Source organism: Neodiprion pinetum, chromosome 6 (genome assembly GCF_021155775.2).
Source record: "Neodiprion pinetum isolate iyNeoPine1 chromosome 6, iyNeoPine1.2, whole genome shotgun sequence".
Lineage (NCBI taxonomy): Eukaryota > Metazoa > Arthropoda > Insecta > Hymenoptera > Diprionidae > Neodiprion > Neodiprion pinetum.
This window is the reverse complement of record NC_060237.1, coordinates 28,119,811-28,143,896: the sequence shown is the minus strand read 5'-3', so window position 1 is coordinate 28,143,896 and position 24,086 is coordinate 28,119,811. Positions and strand designations below refer to the sequence as shown.

Genomic DNA, 24,086 nt, shown 5'->3' with positions numbered 1-24,086 from the left:
ATTTTTCAGTCACTATCTTAAACATATCACCATGAAGGACTGTTATAATATGTATAATGTATTACCAATGGTATTACGTACCTGTAACGATAACAATTACCAACAACAGTACTTTTCGAAACACGTGAAATTAAACTTCTGAATCGTTCGAAAAATAACAATTGTATCAATCAATGCACGGAGAAATATCGCTAAATTCCCAAGATTTTTTTTTATTTTTTGCATAACTTTGTCGTTTTACAGTTATCATAATTACACTAGTGTAGTAGGTGATGAAATAGGCAAAACAAATTAATATTCGATGGATGTGGTGTACAATATGGGATGATAGATCTGTCTGATTAAATTAGTCCTTACGATAATATTTTTTTTTTTTAAATTATATGTATATATGTATAAGAATTACATGTATATGCATAGGTATAATTTTTATAATAATATAATATTGTATAGTATATATATTAATTCATTTTTTATTGGTTTTCTTTTTTTTTTTTTGTAGGTTTTGTTACATCTTGTATTACGTTGCGTGTTACATGTGGTATGTATTTGTGCGTATTTCATACGTGTTCATGTTCATTTTTCCAATTATAATAATTTTATATTTAAATATTATAACATACTGCAACTACATAAAGCCAAGTCTTTGTAAACATTTTTTTCTCCCTTAAGACGGTGAAGGCGCAAAGAAAGACTGTTTTTGAATTAGCGCGTGAAGCTTGAAGCCAAACAAAAAACTTATTGAATATGTATTCTTTTTTATAAATAAAAAGATAATATGCTCGAGAACATATGCGTGTATGTATATATGATATATCAATAATTACACAATGATTTTAAGTATATTTAGATGAATGACTTTTGTCGTATGTACGTACGATAATAACACGTCAATGAGATGACTGATAGTTGGGAGCTGCTTTGCAGAGATTAATATTATAGACCACAGGTCCGATAAATGTTTCAAAAATATTTATAAAAATAAATACTTTGAAAAGTGTTTCGTTCACTACAGTAATTAATATCGGTAAAATAAATAATTAAAAATCAAATAAATAAATAATTTTCAATTGTATCGCTTTGACCATTTTGTTTTTCTTCTTTTATGTAACTTTTTCAGTTCATCTCCTTTTGTCTTCCAATTAATTAAAGATCTAAATTTACAAGGCGACACGTTTATAACTCGTTACGCCGGTTTTATCTTTTTTTTTTTTAAATAGGCTCATTTCGATTCGATCGTACAGTTTTCTTGTTTCTGGGCGGAAAAATTCATTTCTGTAGATCATCCGTTTTTCTCTTCTTCTTTTATCAATAAGCTAATATCTTTACAAATTCAATCGCTACCAGGAGCACAGAGTTGATTCACATCTAGCCATCACAATATTGGTATGTAACGATATTAATCAGAATTTATTTTTTGCAAAAATAAAAGTACTGTCATGAACCAAGATTCATGTTCTCAGTTTCAATTCCTGCTGTGCTATTCTGACGACTAACTACATCACGTTCTTGGGTGAACTTGCACTGCTGACAATCAATTAAAAACTATCGATGAAGTCTATTTCACAGAAGACCTGATACAAATCTGTGCTCCCTTAAACTGGACATGGCAAATCACTTTGTTTTTGGCATATGAGTCACTTATGACCAAGTGTTACATAAATGTTCAAAATACTGAAATGTTTGCTACTTAGATATCGAAACTGAATTTTTGTTTCGTATCAATAAATTTTTATGGTTGTTCAACTGCGCCTGCCACAAAGATTACTGAATATTAGACACATTTCGATTGTAACAAATGTCACAGTATTTCGAAAATAGGTACAGTCTCGCTACTATATCTGTCGAACAGAAAACTGCAATTTGTCAACAAAGGCTTCGAGTGATAATAAAACTTCCACAGCAAATATTAGAAGATAATTGCTTTGAATCACTTAAATAACCATTACATTCTAATAGCTGCTGTTGCTCTATTAAAAATGCACGAAATTACATTTTTAATATTTAAGAATATCCTATGCCTAACGTATTTCCGAGCGGGACTTAAATTCCAAGCATTTGATAAAAGGACAAGAACCGTAAGGATATTTTAAAACTGTGGTCAAATAACTTTCAAAATGAAATGTTCGATGGTTCATAAATGTGCTTTCAAAAAACTATTTTCATCCCGATTCAATGAATATGAATTCAACATATTCCTGACATATGGTCACGACAATAGCATATATTTTCATGTTAGAAAAATATCGTAGCTTAACTATCGTCTGGAGTAAGGGGAAGGGAAATAATATCACACGTCAAGTGTAAAGATCAGTATTTAGGATAGAAATTGTGGACTCCAGTGCTCGTTCAATGGAATGCCTTTGTCAAAATTTAAAGTAAGATTTATCGAATTTTCCATTGATATTAGTGTGAAATTTTTTTTCCAGTCCCTTCCCCTTGTAAATAACCCCTAATATATATTTATCTTCTCAACGTATAATGGGGTTTCGAAAATGTAATCTGCTGTTATTAAACCTTTTCCTCGCAGACATTTATCTTGTCCAAAACGATAAAACTCTACGTTTTTTTGACTAACTAGTTTTAGGTAGAAAAATATGAATCTTATGTCAAAATGCGTGAATCTGTTTTGTTTTCTATCATTAACCTTTTTTTTTTAATTATTTAAGATCGTAGTATATATTTTATATAGGTTATGGATACATCATAGAGACCTGGATAGATTCGTTACAACTAGATGATGGTATGCGTTATGATATGGTATTTGCCGTTTTACACAATTCATATGCCTGAGTGGAAAAGGTATAATTTCGTATACTTTACAGCAAAGACTTATAGGTCAGACTCTCCATATAGAGCAGTCGAGAACGAGCGATAGTCTAAGGCTCCAGGTATGGCATTAATTCCTTTGTATGGAGGCATTCGTTGGATACAGTACTCAGCTTGATCAGGAGGCAATTCCCTCCTCAATTCATCAGCCAGGATGTATGGCTGCAATTCATAAACGTGACGATATTTAATTTTACCAAATAATGCGAATTCAGTGATCACATCTTTTTTTCGAGAAGTGTAAAGTAATTACCTTATCGCCAGCTAAAATGCGGAAGCTGTCAATGACTTGCTCCGCAGTATCAGTATCAGTGGATTCACGCGTCATGAAGTCCAAGAACGCATCAAAGTGTACAAAGCCTGAACTGTTAGGATCCACTATGGCGAGAATACGCTGGAAATCAATATCACCTTGCCTGTCTTTACCAATCGAGTAGCCCAATGAGACAAGGCATGATTTGAATTCATCTGGTGCAAGTCTGCCCGTCCTGTTCTTATCGAAGTGGTTGAAACTGCTACGGAATTCATTCAACTGATCCTGTGTAATGCCCTGTTGATGAAAAAAAAACAAAAAAACAAAAAAAAATTATAATCAAAATTACTTCAAGTTTCAATTGATTGTAAGGTATTTCGATATAGAGAAATAAAATACCTTCGAGTCCCGAGTAAGAATCTGGTTCTCAACCTCGTTGATGTTGCGGTTGATGGAAGTTAGTAATTGTTCCCAACCAACGCGAAGAGTTTCCATGGTGTACTGTGTATACCGATTTTCAAAGATCATTCCTTCTTGCACAGCTTGGTGAATCTTCTCAAGTTCTTCAAGATGCGCCTTGTATTGGTACACAGCTGATTCGTATTCCTTCAATCGGTGGAGCTGATCTTCAAGAGTGCCCTGAAGGCCGAGACCAATAGCAGTTACAGCATCCAACTGCCGTTCCATCCAGGGTCCGACAGCGTTGGCCTTCTCGGCGAATTGCCGACGTAACATCTCATTATCTTTTCGTCAAGTTAAGGTTTGCTATTTCATCAAATTCAATATACACCAAACACACATAAAAGGTAACATAAATTTGTTTATAACATTGACATTAACGCTCAGTACTTGACAAACCAAAATTGAATGAGTTAGTTTTACCAAACTTGTTACCCATTTAAACGTATAATAAGATATTATCTGTGTGTGGTATTCAACCATGACAATATTAAACATAATACACATAAGGATACTCTGTTGTTTGCGTAGCTCGGCAGCTAAAGTACCGTCACGTTGTGGTACCAGTTGCCTAACGTCACTCCACTTCTTAGTTAAGTCCTAAATAATCGATGTTTGAAAAATATTAATCTTGAACTTGTAATTACACTTAAATCAAATCTCAAGTTTTTAGTCTTAGAATATTCTTCTCCACAGTAAAGCGCGAGACTTACTAATGCCGTCAGGGTAGTGTACGGGTTTTCAAGTCCGCCAGGAATCTGGAACTGCTTGACTATCGACTCAACTTCACGAACGAGACCAACAATGGAGTTGTATTCTTTGTCTGCTTCTCCTAGCGTAGCTTTGAATGCTGCATGGGCATCCATGAGACCTTGAATCTCCTCCATTGTATGAACAATGAACATATCGACAAGATCCTCGCGAGTTCCGTCTAACCAGTTGTTGAACGGCTGGAATAAATCAAAAATGATCACTACTCATCCAGGTTTGCAAGAATGAATTCAGAATTGCCTAACATAATCCTCAATATGCTTCAAAGAATGATCGAAAAATGACAAATTAGTTGATATTTCAAGTACACACAGCAGCACGTTTGGCGAATTCCAAATGCAGAACGTCGATCTTCTCAAGAATTCGTTCCGCTTCATCCAGAGCCTGGCGTCTGCGTTGAGTCAAGGTACCGAGCCTGTCCCACTGGTCGCAAATGCGTTGGCACCTTGCATTGACCGATGCACTATCATGATACTCCAGAGTGCTAATTTTATATATAAATAAATTATTGAAAATTAGGGATAAGCAATACCGTTTGTTACCTAATAACTACCTATTTGTTACTTACTTCAACTCCTGAGCAATGGCAGCAATTTGCTCAACTCGATCCTGGTGTGCAGCAAGATCGGATTCAAAGGCTTCGTGTTTTTTTTTCAGCGCCTTCAATTCGTTGAGCTTGCACTGGCGGAAGATTTGAGATGTTAACATCTCTTCTTTGCCAGCGGTCCAATCTTCGTGAGCGTCTGCCTTGTGCTTGAACTTTTGAGCAAGATGCTCAAGACGCTCAAGACGCATCATTTCTGACAGAAGCCATTCCTCAAACGCTTTTTCTCCAAGTTCAAGTCCTGTAAAGTTTTATTCGTAATTTGAACTGTATTTGAGTTGGAAAAAAAAAGAACCATATACTATTGCACATTTCAAAATACACTCATTCTGTATCAACGTTCTGTATGATGATCATTTTTTTCTCACCTTTCCATGCTTTGTTGATATCCGAGACCATTTTTCCCTCCGTAGGCATGTAAGCAGGACGATTGCTCAGCCTGAGTTTAGTTTGCAAAGTATTGAAATTGGTCTCAAGTTTTGCTTTCTGTTCAACACGCGGTGGCTTGTGCTTACGACGGTAGGTCCTGTACTCTTCTAGTTTCTTCTGACAACCCGCCAGCGAATTATCTGTCTGACGACTAGCCAACCATGGCATAGTTCGCCTTATCCATTCCAGCAAATCTGATGCCAATCGCTCATATTCCTCCATAAGCCTCTCATTTTCTTGATTTACTTTCAAAACCTTGCAAATCCTGTTGGCAGCTGTCTCCGCCTATAGCCGAATATCATACGCGAATAAATCGAATGCATCGCAGAGGGTTATAATTTTTGTGTAATTTGTTCTTACGGATTTTGGCGCTTTTTTTATTTCAACCTATGTAAAACGTACGCAAGAACATACATAACATGCTGTACATTTTGCAAGGTTCTATAATTCATATTCGGTAGTAGTTTGAATTACAAACAGTAGAAATACTGTCCTGTAGTTAGAAAGTTGAATTTGAATTACAAAAGCTTCGTGATTTGATAAATCTGAGTCTTGGAATAGAAACAGAACTGTACATACCAGTGGCATTATGTAACAGCTAATAATAGTAGTTAGGAATTATTGTCAATGGAAATGGAATACACACACACCTTTTGCGCACCGCTAAAGCAATGGTAGTATGACGATACATAAGTCATCACTGCTCTCTCGTCGGGCATAGCAGTATTTCTCATGTCTAGAAAAACACAATCGAAACGCAAACCATGCAAGGTTAGTTGAAAAAAAATAACATCATCAATATGCTATTGATCGCATTAATTAATTGATTAATTAAGACATTCGTCAAATCTTCAATGCAAAGATAAAATTTACACTGTAACATAGGGTTGTCCATTAGTCTTGATTAAAATTTGTCAGCTGGATTAGATCATTCATTTCTCAAACAGGTACACCAAGCAAATTCGTATATTTGTAAACTTTTGTACTTCCCTATGCACAGGCAATTGTAAGTTTTCAATTGAATCGGTCATTTCATAGCTCAAGTTCGCATTCATACAATAGGTATGAATAATTAAAGCATAAAAAGCGAATGATTTCGATTGTGTACTGTACAGGTTTAAGCTAGAATCTTAGAATTCAGTAATTGATACAAATATGCATAAAGAATGGGTAAAAATGGCGAAAATTTTGTCAGCTGATAAATATCTTTGAAAAGCTTTGAAAGCGTGACCGATTCATGTACATCGCTGTACTGTTTGTACACAATATATATTATATGAATAACGATTATTCAGTGCGATTAAGACGATGCGCAAGGGTTTACTTTGTACATAAGGATGTGTATGGGGTTGTGAATAATAAGGGACACGCAATGCATTGCGCTGACCTGCTGGGCGCCCTGGAACGCGTGGTAGTAGCAGGAAACGTAGGTCATGATCGCACGTTCATCCGGCTTCGGGGTGTTGATCAAATCTATTACATACACATTATCAAATCTTACAACAGCTGTTAACATTGATTAAAACAATTTCAATTGAACGTAGCTCCGTTATTTTGGTTTGAAACGAGATCAAAACCATAAAATGTCATTTTATTTCAGTGATATGGCTGCCGAGCAAGATATAGCAATCGATTCTAACGAAAAAAAAAAACATCTTCTCCACACCCAAACCGCATTATATAGATAGAAAAAGAAATAACACCTGTAAACGATAAGGAACATACTACAATCATTAAATCGAATTTATGATGGTACAGCTTTTTTTAGTGAGGTCGCTACAGAAAAAACCTGTACAAGTATGACTCGCGAAAATGTTAACTTCATAAATTCCAGTGGAAGAATTATTACTTTACAACTAAATGGGATAAATATGTTATACACAGTAGAAAGGTATAAGTTAGAAGCTAATTAGTTGTGATGAAAAACACCTCAGGTGTATTTGTTACACAGCTATTTGTAAGATGTATCCTTGTAAACTTTGATTCCTAAATTATTTCTTGGTTGTTGTAGAAAATCGCATTGTAATAGTTATTGCTAATATCAAATATAAGCTAAATTTACCATCGGGATCCAACATCCGTGGGATGTCGAGGTACTTCTCAGCAACGTCAAAGGCGGTATTCAGATTTTCCAGAGGATTGTCCTTGCTTAGCTTGTTGTAGTCGATGAGGTCAGGGCGATGGCGATGGATCAAAGCGCAGAATGCCAATCCATCCTTGAATGACAAATGGAAGTTCTGGACGTTGACGTTTTTGTACGGTGCCGTTTTTCGTTGACACCAGAGTAGAAGTCCCTCTTTGGCAGTCATCTCTTCCACAGAGATATCCTGAATTGCAAATCTAAGAATGATGGTCCAGATCATTCCCAGAGTCATCTTCAGGTTACCATCAACGATTTCTACCAATAAATTCACATTTTTCAGAGCCCAGTAAAATTGTTGAGACGGATTAGTGGTCGAAAAAATATATGCCAATAAAATTAGAATGACAAAAATAATGTTACTAATTAGTGAGGGGAAAAAGAAAAAAAAAACAAATTGAAGATTTTAATAACAGTATTACTCAAATGTTTACAACATACAACGACGACACAAACCTTCAGCGCCAATAGACACGAGTTTGACTCCCTTGCTGGCGATGTAATCAAGAGCCTTATTGACATTAGCGATCTTGTGGAAACGCATCTTGCCACGGTCTGGTCTTGGGAGGGTCTCTCCAGATATTACTTCCAGTAACAACATAAGTTTCAACCCATTTCTGAAGTCGTCCTCGATTGATTCGATCGCAGTTCCAGCCTTTCGGAGATGTGAGTTACACCATGCAGTAAAAGTCTGTAAGCAAAATACTCAAGGTTGGCATGTTTGGGACTGAATTTTAGAGTGCAATTCAATGAAAATTTTTTTTTGTTTTTCTTATAACATACTTGGGATAAGATAATCTGTCCCTTGTTGGTGTTGGGTGACCAGAATGATAAGTGTCTCCATACCAAATACGTTATAATACATTTACGATTTCATCACGGTGACATTATTATTATTTTTGCTATTAACTATGGTAAATTACGTTGAAAATAGTCCAAATGTTGTGTACTTGATAACGTTACAAGTTCGAAGATAGTTCTACGTTTATACATGTTTAAATATGCTGAGATCTGCAAAGCATAAGCAGTAAGATAATACGCTTCACTTCCTGCCCTGCCTTTGTATTATTTCAACACATCACCGATTCGGATGCCACACCTAAAGCTTAGCTAGCCAAACATAACGTAAGGATCAGAATTATGCTTACACTCCTCTCGCAAGTTCTAGAACAAATTGTTACAAGGCTCTACAAGGCTCACAGTTTAAAAGTAAGCATTTTACAAGCGCAGAATGAGTTTGCTGATAAAAGAATTTGCGAATCAGTTTATTTAGGAAAAGAAACGAAATATTGGGTATAGCATATAAGAATCACCCAGTAGGTGATAAATGCTTCTGATCGAAGGTAAATCGCATCCTTGAAATACTTGGCAAAAACTGTGGTAGAAGCCTAGTAGCGATTAAACAAGAACGACATTATACGAAGGAGAAATTTTAACAGAAAATTGTGTTTGCGGTGAGATACAGCTTCGTGTGTATTTTAGTAGCGACCCCGATCCCTGATGCTATATATATCTCGCGACCTGATTCCTAACTGGCATTTCCTACTGCTTTGCAACATGCCGAGACTGAAGCTAAGGTTTTCTGCTGCACCCAGTCTGAGATTAGCAAGGTCTCGTGACCTTAGCTAATATCCTCTGGATCCCAAGAATTATGCAACCTTGGCTAATGTGACACAGTCGTTTAATTGTGTAATGTGCTTATGACTAACTGTTTACGCAGACAAAAATTGCTCAAACTGTGACAAATATTAGCAAATTATATGTGATTTATTCTCGTCTAATTTCGATCAATTTCAGTCAGACGTCAATTCAACTCTACCGGATTCAATATCAATTGAAACTTATATGCGATGCGGTATAAAAATCAGGATAAACCGGTTGTAAGCTTGTTTTTTCAAAATATATTCTAGCTACGATTAACAGATAAGTTTGTTGGCAAACCGGATAGTAAGAGGTCAGAATTTTATTCAGTATGCGAAAATGAGGAAACATATTGCGAATTTCATGCTATTAAAATATCTTCTCGACTTGATGTGATTGGAGTAATTGATGATAGGATGAATAAGATATCACAGTTGATTATACAGAATTTGACAGAGCTACCAACGTGTTATCTTATGTATGATAAATTGTAAGTAATTGATTCATCGGTAAGCAATTAATATCAAAGCCATGAATGGCGCTCTGATTGAATCCACAAATATCCAACAGCCAAGCATTCTGTATTCTATTTTGACTGGTAGTTCTTAAAATAATTTTCTAAATCTAAAAGCATCCTGGGTTGATTAAGAATTAATTTCGAGGCTCTACATGTGTTGTAAAGATATTTTTACAAACATCTAATACAACGTTATATTCTTATCCAACCGTAAAATTAATTTCATTTAAAAAAAAAGGAGGGGCGGATAAAGTAAAAAAAAACGATGCTTTCTAGAAGCACAATTACCACTTTCTTCATAAAATCAGATTTGAGCAAGTCGTAAGCTGCAGAAGAGTATTTCGATACGATTTCAACGATAACTTTAATTCTGTCATAAATTCCAATCTATACGGTATACCAATAATCCTGCAGAGTGTGCAACTTTATTGCACAGAAAAGATTAGAATATAATTGTTATATCAGAGTATCAGTTATTACGCTACTTAGCAAACGTTTACGATTCTATAATTGGCAGGACGAATAACAGGCGTAACAGCATTACGATAATTCACAACCACAACATGAACAATGTAAAAATTGTTTCTTTTCTTCGAGTTTACGCATCCGTCGTAGTTTTTTTTTTTCCTTAACATTTAGAATGCAAAAAAAAAAGATCGAATAAAGTAGATCTGTGAGCCGTTTGCGTGTCTAAGAATGGATGGTTTTTTTGGTTTTTTTTTGCTTTTATTTTAATTTCAATTTTATTCTTCTTTTTTTTTCTTTTCTTTTTTAAATTTTTTTTTCTCTCTTCCTTACTCTCATGCGAAGAAAAATATTGCGTGAAACTTAATACGGGCAGCGTAACGCGGCGGCGGGCCAAAATTGGACATGGGCCACCCTAACCCTCAATCCGAGCTACGATCTATTTGTAAAACATCGACTTCTCCCGCTGTAGCAACCGCTTCAAAACCATCCGTCTACCTGATGATAATTTCCGTTTTCCCGGAGCACGCAAATTCTACATACCAAACCTATACTACTACATACGTACCAAAGTACCTAGTAGTACTAATAGTGGTAGTAAATCGTATAAATATGAATTTGAAAAATTTCTAACGTACGAAAATATATCTTATAATTGTTTTTTTAGTGAAATATATCTTTCGCAGTGGGGAGACAAAACAAGCGAAGAGAAAAAAAATATCATATTATGCGTAGAATGCGTTCTGAGTCACGACCGAATGGTCGTTAGGAAATCGTTATATACAGATGCATCAACGATATGTATGCCTACATAACCTCATAACTGTACAACGATAAGAAATATAAATTCTACAAATCACCGACTCATGCTATATTATGCTTACAGGTATACCTATTCGACGTAAATTATCGTTCAACGTTGTTGTATCTCAATACTGATCGCGTATTGATCAACTAATGCAGAATCCCCCCCCCCCCTGAAACAAACGTTTTATCGATTCATCCGACGTAAACACGTATTGGATAGTTAATCTGGTTATCAGTAAACGTAGAATCGAGATATATGTATTATAAATTGAATTTGAAATCGTATTCCGATACGTTAGATTTTATTCTAAACTTTTAATATTATGCGTGAGTCCAATAAACGATATTTAACAATAGATCGATAACGATCGAGCCAGCGACAGCGTCACGCTGCGTGTGTAGAGAAGCATAAAAAGAAAATATGCCGTCCAATGAATCGATCGTTTTAGCCTAATTAAAGTACCGCATATACGTGTGTGTGTGTGTGTGTATGTAACGTATAACATCGCGACTGATATATTTGTAGAAATTAACGCTCGCAAACACGTTGACGTAACAGCAGCGACGATTGTAAAAACTTTCATAGGTTTATACATCTAACTGTAACACGGAAATTCGGTGACCAGGCGTTGGAGAAAATTTACTTTATTTCGGAAAAAGCACGAAGTTTACTTGTATTTGATGCAATGTACTGAAATATACGTATTATACAATACAAAATCGAAATGGTGTATAAGGAAGAAGCACGGCGTTGCCTGCAACTTACATACATATATGTATATTCAGGAAGAATTGTAAAATCGTTGAAATTCAGCGTGTGTAACCTTATATATGTACATACATGTTGTTAGGTGTGTTATGCCCGGTGCAAAAAACAAAAAAAAAGAAAAAAAAAAAAAAAAAACCACCTGCCGTATGTATAAAATTGCAGGTGCACCCTGCCACGAGTCCGTGTCCCCCGATGAAAGGAAGGCAACTTCCCCGTTGGGAAGTTTACAGTTTACACGGGTACAGTACATTACAAGAATAATTATCTTTCTTTGTGAGATCGATGAGTCAAATATCGAGTGTCAAGAAAAACCGTACAAGATGCGGAATATCATGACGATGGGGAAAGTAGTGATAATTTTGTAAAGAAATAAAAAATAATTCACATCATTATACAAAGTATATTGTAAATCGTTTGAAAACAACAAATATATGTGTGTTTGTGTGTATTTTTTTGAATGATTGCAGTCTGTTTACCCAAAAAATTACGAGCCATAGAGGGAGAGAGAAATATAAAAAGAGAATGAGAGAGAGAAAGAGAGGTGACGTTGAAAGATATTTTTGTTAGTCGTCACTTTTAGACCCCGGTTTTAGGCCTGGTGACGCAACGCAACGCGACGCGACGACGTCGTCGGCCACCCTGAAACGCGTTGCGATTCCGTCGACGAGTAAAAACATCTGTAAAATATGTAGAAACCAAACGGGAGTAAAGAATGGGAAAAAATGTTACGTTGTGTAATCGGTCAATGGCGATGACGTCGGTCGGTCGGCGGACGGAATGACGCTTTTAAGGGCTCGAACCGCGTTCTCTGCAATTTCTTCCACCACAGCTGATTCTCGGTGAAAGAACACGCATCATTTTACGTAAACGGTTACAGAGCTCGTGTGTTATACCGAAATACTGTTCCCTGCGGCCAATCCGCTGCGGGCAGACAGGCGCGGCGGATTGTGGGCGCGATGAGGCTTTGGCGCGAAGCCATAATAATCATCCACGTCTAATTCGTTCGCTCCCTTGTCGCTGCTTATGTATACACATATGTGTATGTCGTACGACTTGAATTTAACGTAAAATACAATCTGCAGCTAAAAACAGGGAAGAATTTCGCCAACCGTCTCGGGTCGGGGTTGAAGTTCCGAATTTGTAAAGATCCGAAAGTGCCTAAAAATAAAGTCTCGATGGAGTGAAATTCCGAAAATTAAAATATACCCACACAACGTAGTTTGCTCAACGAGTCGGTGTGAAAAATCGGTAAAACCGAAAATCGGAATGATCAGGATTCCGAACGTAAAAGTATAGAAAACTCAAAACAAACAAAGATAAAAGTGGTTAAATTTCACCAAGCCAGAAATTAACGGAACTGGAAATCTTCGATAATTCGGGATAATTTTCTCATTTTCGCATTTTCGGAACTTTGACTTGTCGGATTCACGCCCTTGTCCGGCATTGTATCCTTTCGAAATTTTGCATTTACGAAACTTTGACGTTCCGTCTAAGTTTGAGTTCTTTACCTCAAGTTTCGCCACTAAAAAATTCGGAACTTTTCAAATTCGGAATTTCAACCCTGCCCCACCGTCTCGTTTCATAACTCTTGTAATAACTGCAGCGATTACTATAATACATACACATACAATGACATATTAGCGTGAATCACAGATCGATCGGAAAGTGTACAGGAAAACCTTTCTCTCCTCTTCGGTCATTCATCATTCGGTCGTGATTTATGATACAATGCGTGTAAATAATCCTAAAATTAGACGATCGGGGGAAAAGAAACGATTAAAAGATATGTGTGTATATATATATATACTTAGTGAGACTCGATTCCGTCACGTGTGGGCGATTATTTTCTTTGATGTTATTTTTACACAATTTCTTCGATTTTTAGAACTAGTATTACACAGCTTGTCGCCTCTCGAGCTTATCGCATTCGATTATCGCCATCCGGTATTGCGTAAAGATTATTCTCCAAAGTTTCGAATACCTGTTTCGATCAACCTGTATAACAACGTTCAAGTTATGCAACAATAATAATTTTCCAAATCTGAAATGTGTAATCAATTTTCTGATAATCTCTGCATACTTTTCTTTTCTATACAACACAATCCAGTGTTTATTTTTATAAATAAAATTGCGTAACTATTTCCTGGTTTAAAATCATGTTCGATGAAAAATATTTCATAAAATTTAATTAATCTTTGGCGTTTTGTTAGCCTCATATTTGGTGCAAAACTCAAGAGACAAATTTTTTACGCCTTTGCCGGAAAAGGTTAGCCCATATATACCCAGGCGCGCAAATGTCGGCACGTGATTTACAACGTCAATTGTTACGAAATACAAAAGCACACTCAGCTGCTGCATCTGCACTCTGCATTAGAAACGGAATAAAAAAAGACAGGAATATCTAATAGTTTCATTTGAATATCACTAACAATAATGCGTGGTTAAAATTTTGTCCGTATAAAGATTGCCTTTGTAATCTTGCTCGTACCTTATACGCCCACCATTACATGCTCTTCGAATTTCTCTTTCATCACTTCGTACACCGTAAGTACGATGATGTGCACGCGATTTCCGCGAAACATCACCGCGATGCTTATACAAGCGGATGATACTCGAATACTTCCGCAAAAAGATATAATATTCGCATTACTCATACTGTGGCTATCCAGCACATGGATACATACATTCATCCACACACACACATACGTGTATATACGAATTACAATATCTCGCACGGTCACGATTGTCACGAATTGAAAAGCTCACGCGCATCGTCAACCGGCGGCGATAAGACCATTCGGTATAATAATAATAATTGCAGTACACGTTAACTTTTCGTATGTATGTCGATTGGCGTGGTTTTTCTTTTTCAATTTTCTTTATTTTCCTTTCTTTCTTACGTACCCTTTAAAAAGTTTGTGTTTAGCCTTAAACGAAGCCTCGTAAAACCGGAACTCGGTAGCAGAATTCTAAAAGCTGACTAATCTCCGATTCGAATTATTCAAATACTTTATTAACTGAAATACCTCGAAAACTATGCAAGTTGGGAAGTTGTCTTTAGTGTCAACGTCAATGTAACGATGCATTTTTGTAAAAAGTCGTTATTTTGCCACTTTAAGATTAGTCTAATTTCAACGTTTCGATACATAAACGTTACACCAACTTGAGTCACGTCTGATTCCGATTTCAGATTTCCTAATTTGATCATTCAACGACAGAAAATGATACGATTTCTCTTTAGCGGGATTTTGGTGACGTGTATACCTAATAAGCTTGAGTCAAGTGTGAGCATGCCCGCATGCAAATTGCAAGTACGCGTCATTTCATAAATATACCAAGAAAAATGAAGGTTTACATGTAAAACACATGATTATAATACATCACAACCACTTTCGCGTAATATAAATCCAAGTGTAGCGGTTGTTCCCATTACTTAGAAGTACCTCTCATCCCGCAATCTTGAACCTTATAAATATACTCGATCTTAGAGATATTCTCCATATATGTATATGTACATGTAACGTGTGTTTCACTAAACATCGTGGAACGTGATATTATACAGCCGTATAATTAGAGGTCTCATCATTTTTCTACAACCAGTTCGGAAAACTAGTGAAGTTATATATCTGTATTTTTTAACTTATGTATATGCACATACGCATACGATAGCTACGTAAAAACTCTGCGTAACTTCCAGTTTATGAAAAGATTAGCATATAGGTATATTTAACGGCGAATGATTCGTTTGCTTTTTTTTCTATGAAATTCCAATTTCACATGGAAAATAATTTTATACATTATATACATCGTGCACGCACACATACATGTATATATATATATATATGTGTGTATGTATATACATTTTATTATTAGATGAAAATTACTCTTCGTTTGCAGGTACAGCTAAATCTGTCCATGTAATATATATATATGTCACGCATAAAACGTGAATACGATCACGTATAGTTCGTGTTATATTGAAACTTGAGACTCGGTTCAATATTATTACATACATCCATGCATAATATGGCCCAGTCAGCAGATCAGGCTTCATATACGGTCTGTATAATAGAGACACATAATAAACACTTGAAACGATAGCGGATCGTCAAAAATATAGGTACACTAAACCTCGACTACTTAATTATTACACCATTCATTGACGTTTTTAATTAAATATATTGCGCGATGATTCGCGTCATGATTCCGCATAACAAAATATTTTTTTTATACATCCAGGTATTACGTGTATCAAATCGTTCGATAGTGGCGTCTAAATTATTTGCACAACTTTGTAGTCGGATAATACTGATAGCCCGGCATCATGCTCAAATTAATCTACCGACCCTGCAACTATACGTATATTTCTGCAGTAAAGTATTAAAGCAGCATGTAATAAACGCTTGGTGCACCCAGTGCTTTGAATTTGTGTATGAGTTAGCAGAAAGTTTTCTTACTTCTTACTTCTTTTCATTTTTTTTCTTCTTCATATTGTTCTGACCCAATTTAATAGAAAAGAATCGCATGTGTTTGCGAATACAAAATTCTCAACGATTGAGAAATGGATAGAAGTGAGAACAGTGTGGTACGTGTTTTATACATAAATATACATATATCTACATTTATATGATAAAATATAATAAAACATTATCGGTAATACGTGGTAACGAATTACGACGTCGTTTGTACAAAGAAATATTTATAACCGTTCGAAGACTCGTGGTGTCGATATAATTACGCGTTGTACGAAATATTGAGTATTTGCAGGGACACTTTATTTGGCAACGTTCACTGAACAGCTATAATACGAGACTGCTCTACTCGTTCCTGGTGTTTCTCGACTTTCGACGAGCAGATTCACACGTGCCGTCTCGGACAGTGATCCTGAGGAAACTTTGTAAAAAAAAAAAAGAAAAAAAATGAGACAGGAAGAAAGAGAGAGAATTTTTTGAGGAGATTAAGAGTCTTTGACGCTTTATCGATCAACCCGCGCAGAGTAGTTCTTTTTTTTTTTATTTTCAAGTTATTTAAAACGCATCGAATATACGGCAAATATACCTATACATGCATCGTAAATTTATGTATAATACTCATATGTTAAGAACTACACGTGCAGTTTGGTGCGTAATGTGTTAGATTAAGAGGCACAAAAAAAAAAAAAAAAAACACGTGTGAAAACTGTTTCAAATGATCATCGAGCACCGGCAGCAAGCAATCCGCTGATCGCTATTTCCGTGTGTGTGTGTGTGTGTTATAAAATATCTCTTTCTCTCTCAAAGTATTCGTGCATCGCTATTTATCGCTGACAAATTACACATACGGTTGTACGAAAATAGATTTTCCTCAAGAAAATCTGCAAACACGATCGGTTATATCAAACACACCGATAGACGTGGAATCGGGCAACAATTAATCGCTGCGTGATATATATATATATATATTTTTTTTTCTTTGCCTTTGTAGAGTGGGTCATACACGGCAGAACCTGATTTAATTTCGATATTGGCCGACGGCCGGTTTGAAGGCAAGCCGTTCAACCGTTCGAAAGGTCAATGATTCGGGATTAAAAAAAAAATCAATTAAAAATAACATTCTTCACGGAAATATATATGTATATATGTATATATATTACCCGCTGCTTCTCGGACGTCGACGTTTTTTGTCTACAGTAAGCGGCGAAATATTCGTAAAACGGGAAACGAGTTAAACGTGATCTCGCCTCCTCTCCGCTCCTTCTCTTTTTCTATCTCTCCCTTCAAGTTCCCAAGATAAAAACTTCTCTTTATCTCTCTCTCTGTTTTTTCTTCACCGCGTCCTCAGTAATCGATGTATGTATATGTGCATAATTGAATATCATCTGTCACGGTTGAGAGAAATTGGTTAAATATGTAATTAAACCAATTGCGCGGCGTGATCATTTATTGTTATAGGTATAGATATAGATTGTACCGCATTTCTACAGGTTTAATACAATATGACTGTTGCCTGTTGACGACAATTTATTTAACGGTCACGCGACTTGTTTTTCCTAGAAAATAATACCCTGCAGCGTTAAACTACGGAATGCACTAAAAGACTCGCTGATAATTTTATTACCCATGTGTTCCAAAAATGCAAGAAGTACGATGGGATAGAAAATAATGCGAATTTGGCGATACGTCCATTAATATCATTAAAGTCAATTGAGTATAAATTACAGTGATGAAAAGTTCTTTTTTTGACACGATACGCGTTCTATTGGGATAAAATTTCACTGATAGCAAGCGGAGATGGGAAATAATTGTGTTCAGTTTATTCGTGGGAGAAACTAGAAAGGTGGTCAACATAAATTTTTTATAAACTTCTTACAAACGGAATAATTTAGCGGTGATCTGATCCCATAACTATGATCGTATCAACAATCGCGGTAAGGAATGAAGAAAAATATTGGAAACATTTCATCCGATGTAACTTCTAGGATTTGAGCACCACGTTAACGAAGTATCGGCGCGGTAATCTCTTCTTGGAACTTTTAAATAACCTACTTGCTCTCTCTGTAAGTTCATGCTTGCGAGGAAGCAGGATGAATGATGTACGACGTGATTATGTAGTAAAACCACCAAGCGGATACAGAAGTGTGACAACAACAACGGCCGTTGTAAGGAATGCAAATCGTGGATTGAAATATTTTACGGATATACATAAATATTCCATTGAATAAGAAATTCCGTTGAAACCCAACAATTATAACAATATACATATAATAACGTTTGAATCGTCAAAAGATCGCGATGAATCTGCATCAAACTTCATCATCGTCATATCGTATTAACAAAAGAATAATTATTTGTTGTACGTTTACGAGTGGCCGAGTAACGTGCACGTTTATTACGAGTTATAATAAAGCGGGTGAAAATTGTACGAGATTCTCTAATGTCAGTAGTACTTACGACCTTTGGACCGATTGCATAGCCGACCTTTGAACAAAGACGGAAGACGTAAAAGTGCCGTAAGGAATTGAGTATGCACGTATGTACGAGTATTTGAAAATTTCTTCGCTATATATAATTTCAGTATGATGAAGTGCTTCCGAACCAGAAGTTATTCAACGCCGTATTCACGCATTAATTACACGGATCGTTTATAAAATAAACGGCGGAACGCCCGTTTACCGTGTTTACACAGATGTGTGATTGATTACTTTTTTTTTTCTTCTTTACTTTTGTTTTCTTAACCCAGTCTTACATCATTGTCTTCATTTGAAGCTTTTCTCTCTCTCTCGAAACTCCGAGTAAAACGTACAAGAAAAATGTATAGCATGTAAACTTGCGCGTTTCAAGAGTATCATCGTAATCGAATGTGCAGCGTTCAAATGAATTTTTCCTCGAGTATTTATGTACTTTTAATTTCATCAAACCGCCGGCACATTTAGTTAAACGAAACCGAGCGCAAGCATTCCATCTCTGATCGTGAGTCAAGGCAGGATTATTTCTGTCATAAAATCCAAAAATATAATCTGAAGGTCTATTCCGCATAGACGTGGAAGAAACTTTTGACCGACTGCCAAAATTTTTACCGAAAAAAAGGAAACTAGTACGATTTTCTATAGGACAGCAAACGAATAATATCAACCGATAGAAACCGTCGTCCGCGGTTGTTTTTTCCCGATCGATTGGTAATCGTGTAAAAGTAGAAATAGTAGTAGTAGTGGTAGTACTAGTAACAGTAATAGAAACGAGTTAGAATGTCAAGTTTTAATTTCCCAAGATATACATATAATTATTCTACATACTCGTACGACCAATCGTAAGAATCACACTCCTCCCCTGAAATGGATGTCATATACGGAAACGTAACAAACGAGGATAAGCACGAGAAAAGCGCAAATAAGGAAATAACCACACAGCCTAATCCGACCTAGGCCAACGATAAAGTGGAGTTCCCTTGAAGTTACACAAGCTGTTGTGTGCATGCATCGCATGTGTGTACGTAGATAGATAGGTATAATAATATACCTGGTGCGAAACGACGGGGGTCGGAAACGGAATGGATTTAAAGTAGACCGAGGTGAGGTGAACGGGACAATGCTGAATGCGTTGCAATGAAAAGAAAAATAAGAACAAGAATAATAAGGTGAATGAGGAAGAGGGATGGCAAAGAGATGGGGGGGGGGGGGGGAGGGGGAGGAATCCGTGAACCTAGGTGTTCGCGGCTTCGGTTTGACGTAACGACGGAAAACGCGACGGATCAGCCCCCGGAGGGATCGTTTAAGAGGAAAAGTAAACTCCGACGAAGGTTCACCGCTTTGGGCAGCTCGAATCGCGGTGTCGCAAGCGAGAAAAATACGGGTGAGGCCGCGGCGTCGAAGCAACGGGCAAGGAGCAGAGGAATGCGGTGGCGGTGTATGTACATAGGTGGTACATACATACGTTGTATCCTACAGACGAACGTTCCTCTCTTCCTAGTTCGACGAGATATCTCTGCTACATAGGTAAGTAATCTATCTATAATATATATACATATCTCTCTCTCTCTCTCTCTCTCCCCCTCTCTATCTGGGCGAAGCTAACTTACGCGGTGGCTGATCGCGAGAGAGGAAGCAAAGAGAAAAGAAAGAAAGAAAAAACAGAGTAGATAGTACGGATTGATCTAAGGTTGGAATTTGATTGACTCACTTTTTTCTGCTGCTTCTCCCAGGCCGGGTCCAAGAGACCCTCGCGTTCCCACTCCTCCTCGGGTTCCATGTACCCATCCCCGTATGCCTCCATGTCGTTCATTCTTGACGCCCCTTCAAAGGTAAACGTGGGTGAAGAAGATGAAGATGACGATGATGATACACGACGAGGAAAATGAGGACGATGATGATACTTTTCACTTTATATCCGATAATAAATAATGGGAAACCGAACGGACGTTCGTGCGATTGAAGCGAACTACCGATACTCGTTCTCTTCTCGCTCTCGCGGCAATATGACTCGTCGTCGTCGTCGTCGTCGTCGTCGCTAAACTACGAAAGAACTTCGACAGTGAAAGAAGTAGAAAAAGAAGAAAAAAAAAAGAAAAAAAAAGAGAGGGAAGAAGAGAACGAGCCAACGAGCGGGATAATAAAACGTTGAAAGAAAATAATAATGGAAAGGAAGAATGCAGGAATAAAAAAAAAATAAACAATAAATAAATAAAAATGAAAATAATGATAATCGTAACGCTACGTACGAGAATAACTTGTGACCAAAACAAATAGGCGGCTCAAAACGTACCCGCCAAGCCCAGAAAACCTTTCGTGTCGTCGTTTGCCCTCGCGCTGACCCCTCTGCCTAGAATCTGACAATCGGACCACTGCTTGACAAAACTTATCCCCACTCTAACCTCCTTTGCCGCCGCTGCCGCCGTAGCCGAGTGACGAGAACCCCACCACCGGAGGATACCGCGGGTAATAAGTATCTGACACACACACACACAAACAAACGCACGCACGACACACGCCGGCTCGAATCCCTGTCCCTGGTATCTCTAGAAGACTTGACTCCTCGAATCTCGGTGGACTGGTCTTATTTCTTTTTTTTCTTCCTACTCGCCGAAACCCCTCTCCACTTTAACAGCGCCGGGGAATATCGGCGCGAAGGTGTCGAAAATAACTCAGGGTAAAAGCCTATCGAGGCGTACCTCCCTCACCCACGCGTACCGAAAATAATTCTGCTGAAGCCGCGGGAAGCTTACGAAAAATCAACCCGCCCCCCATCGCCGGAATACACAAATGCAGGCGATTGTCAGAGTGTGCTGCGCGGTTGGTACGAGATGGATTAGCGAGTGTCGGCAGCGTGGAATCGATCCTCGATTCGAACAATCGAATCGTTTCGAAACTGATTGCGAGCTTACCGATTCGGCCACCCTTGGAGGCTAGACAAGGGGCGCGAAATCAAATGGAGGAATTGACCAAACTTGTCACGGTAATCGTTCACGTTAGGTTTATTTTTGTACCACTATGGCTGCAGGGATGCTCAAGATCGACTAATCGATGACATTGCAATTACTCCCTTCCCTGTCTTCGTTGCACAAGGAACACCAGCGCCATCTTTGTTCAGGCAGCTATTTGTTTACATCGAGTTCGTACCCTTGTGTAGTCTGTATGCATCCACGGCCGTTGGGTGCGATTTACAAAATGGCCGTGTCCCTGTCAGGTTCGTATTTGTTTATTTCCATACAGATAATCCGCTGGACCTTTCTCTTTTCCGTCCCGTTTGTAAAGATAGAAATTTTTTTATCGATCAAAAAAATTTCCCTCAAACCATTCGTCTACGCTGTGATTATTGTTTGAAAAAACATATGCCCTTCGTACAGTTTTCATTCCAACTTTCTTCTTGCATCTTTTTGAAACGATTTACAAATAAGACAGCAACGTGATCGTCTCATCTTATTCGAATGACCATGGAGCTCTGGTAATTGAATTAAATTTCGATTATGAATATTGACGTGTCGCACAATCCAGCATACGCCGTGTTGTGTATTACTTAGAGGTTAGGAAGAGAAGAATTATCCTCCAACTTCCCTTTTACCTCAGTTTATAAATGAGCGGTGTAAACTGAAGTTTAATTTCACTCTGTTCGCAGCATACTGGGTAAAGTTCTTCATCGGAGCTGGTTTCCCTCAAGATGTCGCAACCAAACATGCGGTTGTATTTTCGAACAATCGTATCCATCCGGACATGTTGCCGGAACTTGATAAGCCGAGTCTGAAAGAGATGGGGATAACTTTGATGGGAGATATGATAGCGATCTTGCGATATGCAAAAAAAGTCGTCGAGGAGACTACGTGTGAAAAATTTCTGGTAGATTCTGAAGGTTCGATAGTGTCAAAGATTACAGCTAAGCCTGTATTGAAAAAGCCAGCTATTAAAATGGTAACCAGAAGTGCCACACCTGGTAAAGTCAAAACAGAACCAGAAAACACTACAAAGGTAATGAAAAACACAGCCAATGCAGCAACGACCTCGTCAGATATGGCTAAAAAGAAACCTGTAGCTGCTAAAGTTGTATCGCGTGTTATTGAAAGGCCAAAATCCCAAGTATCTCTTAAAAGAAAATTAGATTCGTGTTCCGACGATTATGAGAGCGAAGCTAGCGACGAAGACTGGGATAATAATAATCCAAAAAAAATTGCACCTGAAGATGAGGTTGGGTATAAAGTAATAATGCCTAAAGGCACAACACTGAGAAGTCGTAAGATATTGAAAAAAGTTTTGGAACAAAAAAGGACAGTGTTTGATCGCCTTGGCGATAGTTCGGTTACCAGTACGACAAACCTTGCAGAAACGGCAACACCTACCTTTAACGTTACAGGATTAGGAAAAGAGGTGTTCAAAAGAAATTCGAGTGTTTTTAACAGGCTGGGAGATAAAGACGGTAAAAAAGAGCAGCTACCTTACGTTGGAATTCTGAAGAATGGTACAAGCAGCACTGCGACACCTGGCATCTTGAAAAATTCTTCAACCAGACTGGGAAATACAATCCTAACAACAACGAAGGTGGTCAAGATGGCCTCAAAGCCTACCGGTGGCACCATGCGAGCTGACCAAGAGAAAAAACAAAAAATTGTTCTCGGCAAAGCAAAGCAGTTGGTACGAGTCAATAAAAAAATCACCATCAATAACCCCTCACCTACCACTACGAAAGTCATCCGGAAGCTCGCTACTTCAAGCAAACTGGGTAATTACGTGTCCTATACTCATTTCTTTGAATTACTTTCGTTCATCAGGGAATTGGATAATGATTTTTTCATTTTATTCTCTAGCCTCGCAGCAAGCATCCGCTTTGCCTGCAAAAGCCCGCCTTGGTGTGACAAAATTGTCACCAGTAAAGCAAGTAACGTTTAACAAGACTGCAACCGTGAAAAGACTCGTGAAGCCAGGGGTCTTCAGCAGACTTGGAGTCTGAGGCAAAATGTACTAATGACTTACTATTTCTTTCATTGTTGATGAGCTTTCTTCGTTTCCCATTTATGGAGTGTAAATACTTGGATACTTGGCTTGTATAAGTATCGAGCATAATATAATAATATGAGGATAAAATTATAGTCAGAATTCAATATCTTGTAAGAGACTAATACCTAAATTGCTCACAGTAATCTTAACATATTTCCTCTAAAATATATTCAGTTCCAGTTCATGTGGAAGTGACGTGCAATAGAATTCTGCAAGTATTTATTGAGGAATTGATCATATTCACTAGTATTATATTTACTGTCAAAATAGGAAAATTCTATTGCACAAGTCCGCATAAATTTTGTAACAAACTACAAGCGGAACCGTATATTACTGTTGGCAGTCGTTAATCCACCGCGTTTCTACTTCCTGACATCAAATCAATTGTTTTTAATTTCACTCTTTTTATATAGCTTTGTCAAGTAAAAACTTGCTTTGTCTGACTA

The 24,086-nt window shown here is 37.3% G+C and overlaps 2 protein-coding genes across 7 annotated transcripts; one reads left to right on the top strand and one right to left on the bottom strand.

Annotated features, from left to right (window-relative positions):
• Nucleotides 1-1,129: 1,129 nt before the first annotated feature.
• Actn (alpha actinin) lies at nucleotides 1,130-21,390 on the bottom strand. Of its 4 annotated transcripts, XM_046631692.2 has the most exons (14): nucleotides 20,921-21,390; nucleotides 20,339-20,451; nucleotides 7,942-8,176; nucleotides 7,408-7,743; nucleotides 6,729-6,818; nucleotides 5,996-6,081; nucleotides 5,285-5,630; nucleotides 4,881-5,157; nucleotides 4,625-4,796; nucleotides 4,255-4,491; nucleotides 4,057-4,141; nucleotides 3,482-3,825; nucleotides 3,083-3,379; nucleotides 1,130-2,991 (listed from the first exon to the last, which is right to left on the bottom strand). In XM_046631692.2, exons 2-14 carry the CDS (start codon nucleotides 20,438-20,440, stop codon nucleotides 2,833-2,835), a joined length of 2,766 nt encoding a protein of 921 aa, XP_046487648.1. In that variant the 5' UTR covers nucleotides 20,441-20,451; nucleotides 20,921-21,390; the 3' UTR covers nucleotides 1,130-2,832. The 4 variants fall into 4 exon arrangements, with proteins under 4 accessions (XP_046487648.1, XP_046487646.1, XP_046487647.1 ...); XM_046631690.2 differs by lacking the exon at nucleotides 6,729-6,818; XM_046631691.2 differs by lacking the exon at nucleotides 5,996-6,081 and having other exon boundaries at nucleotides 6,733-6,818; nucleotides 20,877-21,388.
• Nucleotides 19,973-23,744, top strand: LOC124221567 (uncharacterized protein C19orf47 homolog). 3 transcript variants are annotated; one of them, XM_046631724.2, is made up of 3 exons: nucleotides 19,973-20,154; nucleotides 22,271-23,365; nucleotides 23,451-23,744. In XM_046631724.2, the coding sequence occupies exons 2-3, from the start codon at nucleotides 22,366-22,368 to the stop codon at nucleotides 23,591-23,593; spliced, it is 1,143 nt and encodes a 380-aa protein (XP_046487680.1). In that variant the 5' UTR covers nucleotides 19,973-20,154; nucleotides 22,271-22,365; the 3' UTR covers nucleotides 23,594-23,744. The 3 variants fall into 3 exon arrangements, with proteins under 3 accessions (XP_046487680.1, XP_046487678.1, XP_046487679.1); XM_046631722.2 differs by lacking the exon at nucleotides 19,973-20,154 and adding an exon at nucleotides 21,647-21,841; XM_046631723.2 differs by lacking the exon at nucleotides 19,973-20,154 and adding an exon at nucleotides 21,872-22,099.
• Nucleotides 23,745-24,086: the final 342 nt, after the last annotated feature.